The sequence below is a fragment of the Capricornis sumatraensis genome, chromosome 5, assembly GCF_032405125.1.
Source record: "Capricornis sumatraensis isolate serow.1 chromosome 5, serow.2, whole genome shotgun sequence".
In the NCBI taxonomy this organism is placed as follows: Eukaryota; Metazoa; Chordata; class Mammalia; order Artiodactyla; family Bovidae; genus Capricornis; species Capricornis sumatraensis.
This window is the reverse complement of record NC_091073.1, coordinates 26,901,098-26,919,107: the sequence shown is the minus strand read 5'-3', so window position 1 is coordinate 26,919,107 and position 18,010 is coordinate 26,901,098. Positions and strand designations below refer to the sequence as shown.

Here is an 18,010-nt window from a genome sequence, read left to right as displayed (position 1 = left end):
TGTTTCAGGGCAGCGTACACTGGATCCAAGTGTTGCCAAGATCATTGTGGATCTGAAATTTGTCTGGTTATGAGAATCACCTAGGAAATTTTCAAAGATAATGCTGATGTATATACCAGCCGTAGTGAAGCAGAGTTCCTGGGAACGGTGTATAAGTTTGCTAGAGTCACCATTTTCGTTGTTGTTTAATCACTAATCATGTTTAATCATGTCTGATTCTTTTGTGACCCCATGGACTGTAGCCCACCAGGCTCCTCTGTCCATTGGATTTCCTAGGCAAGAATACTGGAGTGGGTTGCCATTTCCTATTCCTGGGGATCTTCCCCACCCAGGGGTCCAACCCACATCTCCTGCTGGGCAGGGAGATTCGTTTCCACTGAGCTCCCAGTGAAGCCCAGGGCTGCCATTACAAAGTATCATAAACTAGGTGGCTTAAAAAGTGGGAATTTATTGTCTCACAGCTCTGGAAACCAGGAGTCTGAGATGAAAGTGTTTGCAGGGTTCTGATGGCTATGAGAGAGTGTTCTTTGCCTCTTCCCTACATTATGGCAGTTTGCAGGCAATTTTGGCAATTCTTGGCTTGAAGAAGCACCAGTCTCAACTCTGCCTTCATTTCGCATGGTATTTTCACTGTGTTTCTCTGTCCTAATGCCCTGTTTGTATGAGGACACCAGTAATGCTAGATTAGATTCCACTTTAAGGACCCCATCTTAACTAGTTTTCCAAATAAAGTCATGTCTGAGATAAGACTTCAAGTTAAAATTTGGAGGAGACACAGTTGAACTAATGACATATGGAATATTAGAATCCCTGTTTTTGTTTTGTTTTGTTTTGTTTCAAAATTTCCCTGAGTACTTTGATGATTGGCCACCTTTGGGGATCCTCTGTTTAGGGATCAGCTTCCCTCTGAGTACACGTTGGGTGTCCTTATGTTCTTTCTTCTATGATCACTCCAAGAAGTTCTTGGGGCCAGCCTGAAAGCTCCAGATGGTGTATCTACAAGGATGAGTTATGCTTTTTTGCTTCTAGGTTGATATTAATGGACATTTTGATAGAAGGCTACTGTCCTGCTAGGAATCTTTCCTGATGGTACCCCAGAGTTGTCATCCCTCCCTGATTCATCTGGAATTATTTATCCTGTGAAGTTGAAGCACATTATCAGATGTCTCTACTGGAACAGGAGGCCGGGCATTTTCAAACATCTCAATTTGTAGAGCGTTGCTTGATGTTTCTCATATTTTTAAACCTTTTTCTGGAGCAAAACATTTATCTCAATGTAAAAATCGTAAGTGTATAACTTGGTGAATTTTACATATGTATATACTCGTAATCACTGCACACAGCAAATATAAAATATTTACAGCTCTGTAGAGAATCCACCTGCTAGTGCAGGAGATGCAGATTTAATTCCCAGGTGGGAGAGAACCCTGGAAAAGGGAATGGCAACCCACTCTAGTATTCTTTCCTGGAAAATTCCACGGGCACAGGGGCCAGGCAGGATATATTCCATGGGGTTGAGAAGCAATCGGACATGACTTAGTGACTAAACATCAACATTAGATTACTAGATCCCTCTCTGTCGTTAATACTCCCATCCACCAGCGGAAGATTCTTTCACTATCAGGGTGGTCTGTTCTTCAAATTCCTTAACTATGTACTCTTGTACTTACTTGTCTTCTTTTACTCAGCTTACCATCTGAGAGATGTTCTATGTGTCACCAGTGTGTTCCTTGTTATTCTTGCAGAGTATTTCACTGTATGAATAAGGCACACATTATTTATCCATTTTTCTGCTAATGAACTTTGGAATTTTTCCAGTTTTGATAGTATGAGTAAAGGTGCTATGAATATGTCCTTTTGGTGAACATATTCAGTCCTTTCTCTTTGATATCCACCTAAGAGAGTCATTACTAGATCATAGGGGAGGTTTATATAAAGACTTGGTTGATACTGCCAAAAAGTTTTCCAGAGTGTTTGTATGTGTGTACGTGTGAGTTTATACTCTCAGTAGCATATATTTAAAAGTTCTTATTGCTTTAGGTCTTCTTCATGTCAATGTCAATGCCAATCTTTAGCCATCCTAGTCGGTATATAGTATAACCTGATGTGACTATTTGCAATTCCTTGATGAGTAAAGATGAATACCTTTTCATATATGTTCATTTTGTTGCTCATTTATTTTGCTATTTGGATATCTTCTTTTACAAACTGCCTGTTTGAATCTTTTGCCCAATTTTAATTGAGTTGTTTCTTTTCTCTCTTTGTAACAATTTTTATTAGGTTGAGTATGATATCTTTGATCTTTCTATAGCAAGTAGTTTCTTGGTGTGTGTAGCTTAGTGTCTTGAGGAAGAGAAGTTCTTAATTTCAATGACGCCTAACTCATAGATTATTTTCTTTTATGGTTAATGCCTTTGCGTCCTGTTCACTAATCCTTTCCTACCTCATGGTCACAAAGACTTTAAAAACATAGTAATCTTGAATATAGTAGTCTCTGATAATGTCTGATATTTTGATAAATATGATCAACTTTGCATTGTACTGCTAATTTATTAGCTTTTGAGATCTTATCCATTTTATTCATACAAATTAGTTCCGATCTCTCAGGTATGATTTGAATTCCTTTGTTGGTACTGTTTTTTCTTAGGAAAATACTTAATCTAAAGTGCTGAACTTGAGGTATGCACATTTTGTTGTACATGTTCAAGTAAGTCATAAAGAGTTGAAAACTATTTGTTAAGAAAGAAGCAAATGCGTGATTAATATATTACAAGATTTCATTATGTAGTATGTATCATTCTAAGAAGTAGCATGTACACACACACACACACATGCAGAGGGAAAAAAAATTTCTTAAAGGATGCTACTTTAAATCCTTTGTGTTTTTGTTTCATAATTTAAAAACATTTTATCTTGTAAATTTAGAATTTAGATAAAAGTAAAGAGAATAATGCAATGAACTCCCACTGACCCATCAGTCTGCTTTTAACATTTATCAACATTTTTCTATTTGATTCTTCCCCTACACATCTTTTTCTAGATTATTTTAGTGAAATTCCAGGACTTATTTTTTTATCTGTATATATTTTATGAAGCTTTAGCTTTAAACCTTTTTTTTTGGAACAACTGCCATTTCATTATCACATTCAACAAAATTAACAATAATTTCTTACCTAGTCCACATTAAAATGTCTTACTCATTGGAAAGTTGTCTCTTTTAGTTGTTCAAATAGAATCCAAGCAAGTCCTCATGTTATGAAGTGCTTCCTGAGGTTGTTAAGGCTCTTTCATCCTAGCATTTTATAAATTATAACTTTCTGACTTGGTAAAGTTAATGAACAGATGTACCATTTGCATATGAAAACATACATAATTTTCCCTTTGTTTCTGTTCCTCTGACTCTACTCTGAGTAGGTATATTAAACACACATTAAATTAGAAAAAATACTTTGAAATTGATCACTCAGTGAAATAATTGTATTATTATTTATTAAGTTTTCCTTAGACAACTAATTTAGGTGACAAATTTGTTTTCCACAGCGCTTCAGATGTTTCTTTAATATCACTGAACATTTCAGTCAAAATTATGTGCTTATATTAACAAATTTATTTTCTTGGAGCTTGATAGTTCTTGATATCAATTTCTTATACTAAAATTATATGACATTCAAGCTAGTACAAGTTTATAATGCTGTGATATTATGATCAAGATTGAATGGCATCATAAACCACAGAGTTTCTCTTCTCTTCTCTTCATTTATAGTATAAGTACTTAATATTTTGTATTTTAATCTCAGGTTTTACAGAGTTGGGATAACTATCCACAGTGCGTCCTTCTTGGGCTTATCCTTGATTATTCATGCCTGTGTATATTGTATGAAACTAAAATTCATTCTCATGTCTGTTTTTCCTCTTATCTTTTAATTTATTTTGCCATTTTTACTAAAACTTCAGTTATTCTGGGGATCTCTAGTATATTTTTTCAGCTTCATTTAAAATAAAAATATATATTTTTGTTTTTATTTTTATTTTATTTTTTGGTTTGAGAGATATGATTCCAACCTAAATATACATGTTTCTGGATATTTTATGATATTATCTTTATATTATATTGAACAGTAATGACATGACAATGTCATATGAAAAAGAAAAAGCTATCATTTCATATAGAATAATTGCTTTATGGTCATAATATACAAAAAATAACTTTAATGAATTTCTCACAATGTATCTTCACACTTCTCTTAAGTAGTTAGACAAGTACTTTTATCTGTAGTTTAATATATAAGCACTGGCCACAGAGATGTGGAGTTTTTATCCTTTTGTCCAAAGTATCATCAGTTACCCTAAGAAAGGCAGCTGGGGTTTCTTCGTCATAGTTCAGTTTTTATTCCATTAAACCATTACTATTAATACACTTGAAATATTTTCCTTTCAGTTAATTCTTAAAATTATGCTCCTATTTTCAGTTAATTGTTGAATAATCAGTTGTGTGTGTGTGTGTGTTTTTCCTGCTTGGTAAACTTGCTGAAATATTTTCAAGCTTATTTTCTGAAAACTGAACTTCTCATTTTGTAGTGTCAGCTAAGCCAGTTACAAGTAGTTCATTTCACTTTAAGTAATGAGAAAGTTTAAGCATGCATTTTGTTATACAATAAAAGCAAACAATGAGTATATGGAGAGTATATAAGATTCTCCAGAATCTTTTCTTGCATGAAACTTGTCCAGTGTGATTTTTCTTATGTATGAGAGTTAATATGAAATGTTAGTGACATTTTAACCAAGAGGGATAGAACAGGTTAGTGTACTTAATTCCTAACAGGATTTCATTTTTGTGGGTATTTTTGTTTTGTTTTCTAGTGGCTTTTCATGGCCTCCCACTGAAAATCAAGAAAGAACCCCACAGTCCATGTTCAGAACTCGGCTCTGCCTGCAGTCAAGAACAGCCCTTTAAATTCAGCTATGGAGAAAAGTGCCTGTACAATGTCAGGTAAAGTAATTGAGTGTATAGCGAGCACCTGATGGTTCTTACTGAAACACAAATTTACCATAATATAAAATCTCAAGTCGTATTTTATGAGTTACATCTTCAGCATGTAACAAACTAATTAGGTCACGTGTTGAGCGGAACTCAAAAGGACCATTTACTATCTGATCATATACTTCTAGAATCATTTTAAAGCAGTAATTTTTATCCAGATCATGAGCTGCTTTTCCACAACTGTTAGGGGATGCATCCTGAGATTGTAAAAAGGGTCTTAGGTGGCATGAGCAGGTACTGAAAGTTCAGTTCTCATTAGAAAGAATGCATTATGCACTTTCGAGTTTGTAGGGGGAAAACAATGAAGCATTTGGCAGGTCTGAACAGTACATTAGTTATCTGACAGGCTTTGCAGATGATCTCGAAGATGCATTCATGGACAGTTGCAGTAAAGTTAGAATTTTATAAGGCTTAGCAGAGGCTATTATCTGTTTAAAACCCAGTTGTTCCTTCTGATGATAATAAAGGGTGGAGCAGTAGAAGTACACTGTTCCTCTGTTGGAAAATTTGATAACATGTATGTTCATTAAAAACCCTTCACAGTAAATTGCATTCTGCTACTTTTCATATTGGCCCCTAATTGCATAAGGAAAAAGTTGGCTCTGTATATTGTATGTTATTACTCTCAATTACAGTAGAGACTTAGTCCTTTAAAGGAGTTAGTTTAGAAACGTATAAAAATGATTACAAGTATTTGCGGTCTTATAAATTATGTTGATTCAAGTTCATAATGCATTATGATTCAGAGGAGTCTTCTGTTTCCTCAGATGATTTTTTTTTACCTATATGTTGTTTCCTTCTGCAGAATAATTTTATTTTTTTTCCATTCTTTAAATCGAAGGATAGCTGAAGGTTAGAGGTGTACAATATAGTGATTCACAATATTTAAAGTTATTCTCCACTTATAGTTATTATAAAATACTGGCTACCCTGCCAGTGTTGTACAGTATGTTCTTACAGATTATTTTACTCCTAGTAATTTGTACCTCTTAATCTCCTACCCTATATTGCTCTTCCTGCTTCCCTCTACCCACTGGCAAGCATTCACTTGTTCTTTGCATCTGTGAGTCTACTTCCTTTTTGTTACATTCACTAGTTTGTTTTTTAAGATATTTAAGATTAAAAAAAACTTTGATTTGTACAGTTTCATGGTACCTGACCAGTGCTTGGATATTTCATTACTATTTGTTCTTGCAAACTTGTCTTCAACATCCTCTTTCCTAGATGGTTCACCAGAGTCTGAAATGATGACAGTGGTTCAGTTGAACTGCAAAGCTTTTATAAGATATATCTCTTATAGAAGCCTACTATTAAAAGCATACTGAGTTCAGATAAAACAGTATTGATCAATCTGAGTTTTATTTTATCACATTTTTAATTTTTGCATTTTCCCCTTATGAATACTATGTATCCACAGAATAATTACTTAACATATTGGAGAATTTTTAATTAATAAACCAAAAAGGTATAGAATTGTCATTGCATTTTAGCATTGATCAGAAGTGTGATTATAGAAGAACTACTGCTTTATAGACATATTTAAAAAAAAACGACATCTGACTTTCATAAATTAATGGTAGAATTACCTGTATATTTTGAGATTCTTCTTGAAGGCCAATAATTCCTACCGTGATTTATTGGATTAATTCTGTTTTTTTCCATTTCTATATGAACAGTGTAACTCAGTATAGCATTTTATGAGAAAAAAGTAATATCCTAGGACAGAAGATGATTCCTTATTTTTCACATGGGAATGAGACAGGTCAACCATTTTATAACAGAAGGACATTCTCGTTCAGAAATATTGGTAAAGGAAACAGGTGGAACCAAATAGTATGAGTTTGTGGACTTTGCTGTAAAGGAAGAAAGACTTATGGAGCCCATACTCCTCTACTTCTGTAGTTTCATGTGTGGATGTAATTCTTTTGTATGGATGGAGCAACAGGATAAATTACATAAGTCAATTTTTTTAAAGTTTCTTTTTTAAAGAAAAAATATACTGGTGAATGCTTTTTATCTTAAAAGGAAACAGAGTATTTTAACCTAGATTTTTTTTTTATTCAGAAACTTAAATATAATTTGTTTTCAATAAAGTATTTTTAGATTAGAAGAATTAGGTAAATCATATCCCTGAGAACCATGCTAAAGACTGGAACTTAAATTCATAATGTGTATAAAAACAAGCTTACTCATTTTATTCTTTTGTAATTATGTTTAGAAGTTAGACTGTGATAACAGGATTTTATTCTTAAGAACATTATCTTGTGCCTATTCTTATGCTCCAAGAAGGTTTAAATATATCAGAGACATTTTAATTTGCCTCATAAATCTTTATTATCTCATGTGAGGAAGTTAATGCCAGGGATCATTTATTTTACACTAAAAGAATGAAAATACATGATAGAATGCCATTCTCCCAAATCATCCCGCCCTCTCCCTCTCTCTCTGAGTCCAAAAGTCCGTTATACACAGCTGTGTCTTTTTTCCTGTCTTGCATACAGGGTCGTCATTGCCATCTTTCTAAATTCCATATATATGTGTTAGTATACTGTATTGGTGTTTTTCTTTCTGGCTTACTTCACTCTGTATAATTGGCTCCAGTTTCATCCATCTCATCAGAACTGTTCTATCATGTATACTATCATGTAAGAATTGAATCGCCAGTCTATGTCTGACGCAGGATACAGCATGCTTGGTGCTGGTGCATGGGGATCACCCACAGAGATGTTATGGGGAGGGAGGTGGGAGGGGATTTCATGTTTGGGAACACATGTAAGAATTAAAGATTTTAAAATTTAATAAAAAAAAATAAATAAAAAAAAAAAAAAGAATGAAAATAAGGCAAAAGCATCGGCTTCTTAGAATTCTACAACAAATAAAGGTGAGTCAGGTATGATCTGCATCTCGTTAAACTGATACAACTTCTTATTCTAAAGTCTTCTGTATTGTAGAAGAATTATAATATCAGAAATATTTAATGATCTAGAAAAGATCTATGAAGCTTGCTTAAGGAGACATGTTAACAACAGATGGTAATAGGGACTTCCCTGATAGTTCCGTGGTTAAAACTCCACACTTTCAATGCAGGGAGCATAAGTTTGATCCCTCGTAGGAGCCTGCATGTCTCACAGTGTGGTCAAAAAAAAAAAAAAAAACAAAAAACCAACAACGAAGAATAGATGGAAACATTGTCACTGCTTTTGCTGACAGAGATTTTCCTTATGTTATGTTGTTTGTATATGTATTAAAAATAGATGTTTTATATTTATGCTGTTTCCAAGTGATACATTATCCTATTTTCTGTTTAAGTGTGTGGCTGTTTTGATGATTACATGTTTTCGAACTGCAAAAACCAAAAGCCATACCATTCTGAGCTTCCTTAGGACTTTAGCCTGAAATATTTTTTTCTTTCCTTGAACTGTTTGGCGGGGGGACGGAGTTTTAGTTTTTCCCAAGAAGCACACATTCTCTTTTCTCTTGTCTCTTGGGTAGTGCCTATGATCAGAAGCCACAAGTGGGAATGAGGCCCTCCAACCCCCCAACGCCATCCAGCACTCCAGTGTCCCCCCTGCACCATGCATCTCCCAACTCAGCTCATGCTTCAAAGCCTGACCGCGCCTTCCCAGCTCACCTCCCTCCATCGCAGCCCATCCAAGACAGCAGCTACCCCATGGATCACAGGTAAAGTGCAAGTACCTTATAAAAAAAGTTTATTGGAATATAGTTGATTTACAATGTGTGTGTTAGTTTCTGCTATACAGCAAAGTGAATCAGTTCTACGTATATCTACTCTTTTTTAGATTCTTCTCCCGTATAGGTCACTACAGAATTTTGAGTAGAGTTTCCTGTGCTATGAAATATATCCTTATTAGTTATCTATTTTGTCAATGGTAGTGTGCATATGTCAATCCCAATCTCCCAATTTATTCCTCCCTACCCCTTATCCCTTGGTAACTGCAAGTACCATTTAAAAAAAAAAAACAAAACAAAGCAAAACTGTTTTTAGCATTCTTGGAAGAAATTCCTTTTACTGCTTCCTAGAACCTATAGTAAATTCAAGGCGAGTGTATTAATTTTGCACATCTGTGCAAAATATTTTTAGAGTTTGCTCTGTCTTTAGCTATAAATAATTTGTGGAGAAGGTCATTTGTAAACATTCCTTTATAAACATTTAAATTGGTTGCTAAAATGGAAAATTAATCTATATACTGACATTTGAACATTTCCCTTTCTCTTTGCTTGAATTAAATTGCTTCACTTAAACTTTAAATCAGATCATCCCATTTTTATGAGCATATGTGTGTACTTGTAAAATAAAGTTAGGAGACTAATTTTAGTAGATGGCTTATGGAATTAGGTTCTTTACCTTAGACTGACTGGTTTAGCTGTACATAGTTTTGCAGAAGAGAACTTATATGATAGAACTCTCTTTCCTGCTTTCCGAGTGATGGATATTTAATGTCAGTAGACGCATGACCCTGAACACTGAGAATATAACATTAAAGTGATAGAGACTGAATTAGTATTACTTAGAAAGGAACAAGGCAAGACACAACATAGAGCTAGAGAATATGCTATGTCAGGTAATTCTCAACTCTTAGAGATTTAAAAATTTGTGTTTAAATAAAATATTGAAGGACCGTTAGAGGCCTTAATAATACAACTTAAAAACACAGTTCAGTTGTATACAGCATTTATTTTTTTCCCCTTCTACCCTGTACTTATGTTGAACGAGTGGTGTGTTGGTAAATGGTTAACAATAGGATCTATGGAAGAAAACCCAAAAGACTTTGATCTGTAGCATTTGATGAGTCTGTGATGTAAATATTGCCCCCATGGCAGATTCCAAGCTATCAATATGACCACCCTGAATGTGGAATTGGAAAGAGATGTATAGTAACATGCCATGAAATAGTAGTATTTCTACCAAACAGATAAAACAGGCATAATCTCAAGAGCATGATTAGTATGATGTTGTTCAGTTGCTCAGTTCTGTTTGACTCTTTGCGACCCCATGGGCTGCAGCACACCAGGCTCCTCTCTCCATGGAATTCTCCAGGCAAGAATACTGGAGTGGGTTGCCACTCCCTTTCCCAGGGGATCTTCCCAACCGAGGGGTCGAACCCAGGTCTCCTGCATTGCAGGCAGATTCTTTACCTTCTGAGCCACCAGAGAACCCCAAATTTAACAGTAAGCCTGTGCAAAGGGGTTCTGACATAGCATTTTAAAAATAACTCAGTCAAAGGAATCCTCCAGATCAGCAAAGGAAACCCAAAGATGGGCCACTGGCAACTTTCTGAAAATAAGGGAATCCTCAGATCTGCTTTTTATAGATTATTTAATGGGACTCAATCTCAAATTCAGTCACTCTTCTGATATGGAAGGATAAGATGAAAGCATTCTTTCCAGCATGAAACCAAGTAATAATGTTTCTACCTTGGTTTCCATCCCTGTGTCCTCTTGTGCTTTGGTTATGAAACGCTGTCCATTATCTTTTTCTTCTCACCCTGTGGACCTGAGACTTTCTCAGAGTGTAACGGTACGAGCATCTGTGTAAACAGTTTTGTAAATACAGATGAAAGAAATCTTATTGCCGGGTGGGCCATTAAACAGATGCACATTGTGTAGGACTGATGGGGGGATAGAAAGGACGATGCAGAAAAAAGCAAGTTTTGTTTTGTCTACTTCTGGAGACTTCCCAGAGTTCTTGGTACCAAGCCTCTCACCCCTCAGACGAGGGTCAGAATTAGAGGCGGTACGGTTGGCGCTCTCTGAAGTTCTCTCTTATGGAAGGCGACTGCTGAACAAGCAGTGTGGCTGTTTTTAGGTGACCTAACTAGAGATGCCATAGCCAAATCCATTTGAGTTTCTCTACTTGAAGTCAAATATTTGAGACTGTGAACAGCCGGCCCGGAACTAGGAGAGGGAAGCTCAGGTCTTTTCCCAGTGTCCCCCGCGGAGCGTGGAGGCCAGTACCAGCTGGCCCATCCCAGGAAAATCTCTGAAGCCGTATGTTTCTGAGGAGGATTTCTTGGAGAGCTCTCGCCAACAAATGACAGTCCCTCAGTTATAAATGGCAAATTTGCTCTGGGAACAGATCCTGTCCCCAAATAGCCCCCTCCAGCCCAGCACCCAACCTCTCTCAGGGAACGCTTCATGGCCAACTGGGCTGCACCCCACTTCCTCTCCTCAGCCTCTCTCTGCTCCTCAGTCCAGCCCTTTGGCACGTTTCCCTGAACCCACTGTGCAGGAGTCCTGTCTCTTTTTCTCTGTTTCCCACCACTTAGACACTGTTTTTCTATACCCAAGAGTTCATCAGCGTGCTCTCCTTACCCATGCACTCTCTTCCAGAAGCTTCTGAGTCCGTTTCTCTTTACCATCAGTCATAAGAATGTCGCCACAAACTTGTAGTTTCTTAGGAAGCATATGTGTGTTGATATACACACGGTCCTCAGTGAGTACCAACTGGAATCATGTTGACTTCTGCAAACAAATGGCTTGACTTTTTTTTTTTAAAACAAAGCTTTTAGCAGAAGTATTATTAACTTCCTTGTATGGCTTCCCAAGTGAGCAAGAGTTCTTATTTTAACTTCAAGTTACAATTTTCTGATTCACTCCTTGACAGTTCTTAATGATAATTTCTGTTTCTTTTTTTGGCTAATGAAATAAGCAAGAGAAGGAAAATGAATGCAGTGCCAGTCAGCCTAACTGTTTGGCGATATCTGAGTTTCTGAGTTGGTTTTCTGCAGGTGTAGTTGGAATTTCAGTGCTTTTCCCGGCGGCTGGTGAGGGTAGAGTTAAATCCCAGGGTGGAGTGTTCTGAGAAACACTAAAGCAATCACTCCGCCATTCTTTTGCTCTTCCCTTGTTTTCGTGTAACGTTACCAAAATTAAATGTTAACTCTCCAAATTAAAGTCACAGGAATGCTTTTAGAAGGGTGCAGGGGAATTAATAGGCATACATTTGCTCATAGAAACGTCGGATAGGTTATTTTTAAACACTCCTGGGCATTTTAGAGCACTTTAATTAATCCACATCTTTGTGGTGGGTCAATGGTATTAGGATGAATCACGCAGAACTGAATGAAGATGTGATGAGCCGGTCAGTACAGTAGATAACCAAGAAGGAAGGAGTGTAGAAACTCACCGTCAGCCTCTGCCAAGGCCTCAGAGCTTCCACGTGACCTAACATCCTGACGTGTTGCAATGCTACGTGATGCATGCATGTTCTTTCCATCTTCAGAGGGCTGCTGTAATATTTTATGCTTATTTTTATCAACCTGATATTTTGTCTGAAGCTCTCGGAAGCCAGTGTGTTCTGTGTTGCTGTTTTGACAGTAAAGAAGTGGTCTAAAAACTAGGTTGGATTTCATTCTCTATAATATTGCCCAGTTTAATTTCTCATTAGAATACAGTGTTCTTTGGGACATTGTTGAAGATGTAAGAGTCCCACCTATTTGAAAAGAAAGCCATTCCTTTCTTCTTTCCTCAGTATCTGATGATAAGAAACGGAAAACCATTAAGAAGGTTTTTATTTGGTTGATTCTTTGTTGATTAGCTTGATAACAATTGAAAGAAAGAGGATGCAGTTTGAGATTAGATTCTTTCCAGAGTCTCTGTTTTGCTTTTTTTCCCTTGTCTATAATTATTTGAACTCACTTCATAAGGAAATTTGGTGAGCATTCAAGTTGATTTCTCACTGGGCATTTTAACTGTCAGGGTATGTATTTCTTGCAAATGCTACATTGCTCTCCTTAGCCTTACTTAAGGGACACCTTTAACTTCTTGTAATATACTGAAATGGTGCTGAATGGAACTAATTAGAAGAGGAACACAAGGTGTGTTATGATTGGAAAGCATATTGCTACTGACCCAGGAAGGAGAAATCTCATCTTCATTGAAGATTTACACTTTGGGTCAGTCAGCTGGTGTCACGTTCACTAACTAAGTGGTTAAAAATTGTGCCAGTATTTTTAAAGGGTATTTCTTGTTACCTTTTTATTTGAAATATGCTCTCTTATTTCCCAGATTTCGCCGCCAACTTTCTGAACCCTGTAATTCCTTTCCTCCTTTGCCAACAATGCCAAGGGAAGGACGTCCCATGTACCAACGGCAGATGTCTGAGCCAAACATCCCCTTCCCACCTCAAGGCTTTAAGCAGGAGTACCACGACCCAGTGTATGAACACAACACCATGGTTGGTGGTGCAGCCAGCCAAAGCTTCCCCCCTCCTCTGATGATTAAACAGGAGCCCAGAGATTTTGCATATGATTCAGGTAGGCCTATGCTTTAAGTTACATTTATGATATCTTTTCACTTGCTTGTTGCTTTCGTTAGTGTTGACTGCAGGTTAGGTGGCTCCTGACTATTTTTTGGTGGAAACTTTCTGATTTATTCCTTCTTTGAATCTTTCTCTTTATGTGAAGGGTTGGACTATCAAACCATTTTAGCATGAGTCGATGGTTGAAATAATGTCTAGAAATGAAACTTGTTTGAGGAAAAGTACAATTTGTAAAATTAAGCTCTCCTATCTCAGGCCAGGAGAGTAACAAGGTTGTTCTTTTCTAAATTCTGGGCTTTTTTTTTCCCATTTGCTCCTGTGGCATTATTTACAATTATTTACAGTGTGACAATATTTACAGAAAGTAATATTCTATACTAACTTATTGCTTATTAACTATTTTTTTCTTTATTGGTATGGCAAGATTCCAAGGGTTCATAAATAAGAATTCTTCCGTATTGGACAAAGAATAGCAAAAATAGCAATAATAGAGCTAAGCTGTTGTCTCACTGAGCCAAAAAGGCCCTGCTAAGTATGTCAAGGTAGAGAATTGGGTTACCTGGAAATAAAGAACATTTTTGTCTATTGTCAATGTTGCCAAAAACTTTGCCAATATTCAACCTTGAGAACTCAGAAAAATTACTTAATCTGTGTTCATTTTATTTTATAAAATGAATTGAATACATTCAAAATGAATCACACTCAAAATACACTTACGAAATGAATTGTCTTACATTCAAACAAAATGAATTTGTTTTACAAAATGAATACATTTTTCAAAATCAAGACACCTGCCTTTTAGAAATCTTGGAAACTTTGAAAAATAGTGTGAAATAAAAGCTAATGCTTCTAAGAATGGCACCAGGAAAAAAAATTGCTAACATTATTATAAGCATAATCAATAGATGGTTGTAGACTTAAAAATATTGGAAAGCAAAGTGACTTCCTTTCATGTGGATAAAAGTTATGGATATTCTTTATGAAGGAACAATTTCTTCTCTAGGCATGACTCTGCTGAGTTTTTCTATCAGTTCCACTTGATGAAGGAAAACTGTCTCCTGGTCTTGCTTCCTTGTCTTAAGTTAACTTGTATAAAGTTACCTGTTTTATTATAAACTGATCTCAAAGGTCAGCAAGAAGGAGCCCTACTGAGAGCCTCCTTCTGGCTATCCTTTCTCATTGGACAACAAGTTCAAGGAACTAAGAGGAATTTCTGCTGAGAGACTCGGACTCTACTTCTAGATGGTACACTTGCTACCCAGGACCCATGCCTTTCCTGCCCAGTCAGCCCTGAGTCTACTTCTAGGACCGGAGCAAGCTCATCCCAGGCCTGGTTTTCCAGGCAGAGCACCTTGCTCCTGTGTATACCTCTTAAGTCCAAGGAGGTGGCCAAGGGGCCGCTGTTTGTGAGAGGATGAGGATGGAGCCTGGTTGTACCCATAGGTTTGGTGTGTGAGGCCCCTGTGGTATGGAACTGTGAGGGCTTGAGGGATATAGGAAGTGAGGCAGGAAATGGGGTGGGCTGGGGTCTGAACACTGAAAACGGGCTCCATACCATTTTCTCTTTCAGATCTCATCCTAGAAATTTCCCCAAAGTCTAGGTTTGACCTGGCCTTCCAAGTTGCTATGTTATCACATTTTCAAATAGGAGGAGAGAACATATTTATTTATGTTTGTTTGATTCATAGTTTTAGATTTTTTTTTTAAGATGTTTTTGATACGGACCATTTTTAAAATCTCTTTTGAATTTGTTACAAGATTGCTTTTGTTTCATGTTTTGGTTTCTTGGCTGCTAGGCATCTGGGATCTTAGATCCCCAACCAGGGATCAAACCTGTACCCCTTGCACTGAAAGGCAAAGTCTTAACTATTGAACCACCAGGAAAATCCCCATATAGTTCTAAAAATTTAAACATATGGTGTGAAGGACTTTATTTGAATGCTTGTCCCAGACCATGTAATTTCAAGACCATCCTAAAATGTACCATAGTGGTTATAGTTTAGAACCTTTTATATTTGTCCATGATTTATGTGCATAATTAAGAACCCTCCACGGCTGCTGCTGCTGCTGCTAAGTCACTTCAGTCGTGTCCGACTCTCTGCTATCCCATAGACGGCAGCCCACCAGGCTCTGCTGTCACTGGGATTCTCCAGGCAAGAGTACTGGAGTGGGTTGCCATTGCCTTCTCCAAAATCATTTAAACTAACCCAAATAATTGGTTCAGAAGGAACTGCAGGGCATAGCATTTTTAGAAATTTCTTCATGTTTTCTAGAAATGATTTTATATTTCAGAAAGATTATAATTGGAATCATTTTCTTGATTCTTTGGTTTTCCATATATTTATATTATTATATATAAATATGCATATATTTATATTAATACAACATTTTCCTTATATTTATATCATATATAAAATCATATATAACATGGTATTGAAAATGTGTAACTTTTCTTAAGAAGATGTGAACCAAATAAAAAGATTTAAGTAATCCAATGAGAAAAAAAAAAGAACTGATACTGTGAGGTTTAATTGCTTTAGTTTTGGGCCATATGTAATAGAGTTCTAAGTCAGTTGCTGTCTGGCCCTCAGAGGCACAGATTCTGTTACTTATAACCAAAAAAGGATAGTCCATGCTTTAGCTCAGCCTGCTATAATCAGATACCATCAATTGGAAAGCTTAAACAGCAGACATTTAACTCTCACAGTTCTATAGGCTGGAAAGTCCAAGATCAAAACTGCCAGCAGATTCATTTCCTGATGAGTCTTCTCTTCCTGGCTTGCAGATTGCTGCTTACTCACTGTGTCATCATGTAACAGAGAAAGACAGAGCTATCCTCTCTTTCTCTACTTATAATGATACTAATTCCACCATGAGGGCCCCACCTTCGCGACCTGGTCTTATTCTAATTACCTCTCAAAGCTGTCCTCTCCAAATACCGTCATGTTAAGCATTAAGGCTTCACAATGAATTTTAGGGGACTTGATCATTCGGTCCATAAAGAGTGCAGTATCCTATTTTAAAGGTACATAGGGCATCTTTTTTGTAAGTTACCATATACTTTGCCAATGACTTGCGGAATATTTTAAGAAGTTGTTAATGTATGTTACTTCTCCTCTCTAAATTATATTTCAAGTTGTTAAAGTTGGATGGTACCTTTGAATTCTAATTTCAATATTGCCAATAAGATATAGTTCAGTTTTGCTTGAATAGTTAAATAGTAAAGTTACATCTTCTGAATGGATGAGGTCTAAAGAACTGTAGTAACTGTGTAACCAGGGCTGATGAAAAATTAACCTGTGCATTTCAAAATGTGTTATGCTGACCACCCACTTGCTGCAATTAGGTTGACACATCTGCATATGTCCTTCATGCTGTCACAAGTATGATCTCCAGATATTTTGTTTCATTGTCATGAGTTCTTTCGTCCTTGCTGTCAATTTATTAATCTTTTTTTAGAAAATATAATGTATTTATCATGGGAAACATGAGTGCTTAGTTCACTTAGTGATGCTGAACAAATAGCACATTAGAAAATACCTTATGTGATCTAAAGACAATGTGAGAAACATTTCATAATCCTTTTATTCAGCATCTATGATCCACAGATTGTCCTTTAAGAAGGCCTCTAGAACTCTTCATTGCTTAATTCAATATAACATAAATGTTGTGAAAATAAAAGAAGCTTTGTAAGTGAAAAGGCAACATGATTATGCTCTAATAAAGCCTGACATTAATTATGACATGGGAAATGGAAGGCCTATTAGTCATAATTATAATTACAGGAATGCAATTTCAACTGCTGAGTATTTAAGCTAAAAATTACAAAATATTATGTTAGTCAAGTAGAAATTTTTTAAAACTTAGATCAGAGGACTCTGAAAAGATAAAAAACAATTGATGTTTAGGGCCAATGTGGTGAACCAGTACAATATGATCATGATTATAATATTAAGTTCTCAACAGTCCAGTACAATAATAGATGTAATTATCTATTATTATTGTTTTCCTTCTCTGTTTCTCTAGCCTAATATTGCTGTACAAAGCAGGGACACAGGCTTTTTTGTTGGTTGGTTGGGTTTTACTGAATCCAATCTGATTTCTTCTTTTTTTACCCCTGTGGCCAAGTTCAAAAGAATTGAATAAGCCCTGTGTGCTTCATATGGATACAGTGCTCTATTTAAATAAAACTGTGGCTGTTTTCCTGTTTTCATACTCACAAATGAGGTTTTGCAGATTCTGAACGCCCAATGAGGTAAATAGTTTAGATATTCGCAACAACATATTTTGCTAGAATTTATGTGTTCATTGATTGGTCTTTTGGTTTGGTTTTGGATAGCTAAGGGTATTTTTAGGATAGTGGTGAACACATGAAACTAAAGTTTAACTCAAGAAAATATCAGCACAAAATGCTCACACACTTTGATCAAGTATTTTCACTGTCAGAAAATTATCTTAGGGAAGGGGAGACCCATGATGAATATTTAGTGGTGGAGGAATATCATAGAGTAATTGGTAATGTAAGTTATGGCTATCAATAGCAAATATTATGCAATCATTAGAAGTCAGACTTTTAATACTATTTAATGAAATGAGACTACTGAGTAAAAAAATTATACATGTCAAGTGTGGCTCAGGCAAAAATAAGACCTAGTATAGAAACACTGTAGGGCTATATATGCTGTGAT

The 18,010-nt window shown here is 36.2% G+C and overlaps 1 protein-coding gene across 7 annotated transcripts in view; it reads left to right on the top strand.

Annotated features, from left to right (window-relative positions):
* The window catches only part of ETV1 (ETS variant transcription factor 1), a 92,701-nt gene that overhangs the window by 44,244 nt on the left and 30,447 nt on the right, over positions 1-18,010 (top strand). For 6 of the 7 annotated variants that reach the window (XM_068972580.1, XM_068972582.1, XM_068972581.1 and 3 more), the window contains 3 exons: positions 4,861-4,990; positions 8,534-8,722; positions 13,070-13,317. In XM_068972580.1, coding sequence (XP_068828681.1) covers positions 4,861-4,990; positions 8,534-8,722; positions 13,070-13,317 — 567 coding nt within the window. The remainder of the gene's footprint in view (positions 1-4,860; positions 4,991-8,533; positions 8,723-13,069; positions 13,318-18,010) is intronic. The other variant, XM_068972585.1, reaches the window with a different exon arrangement.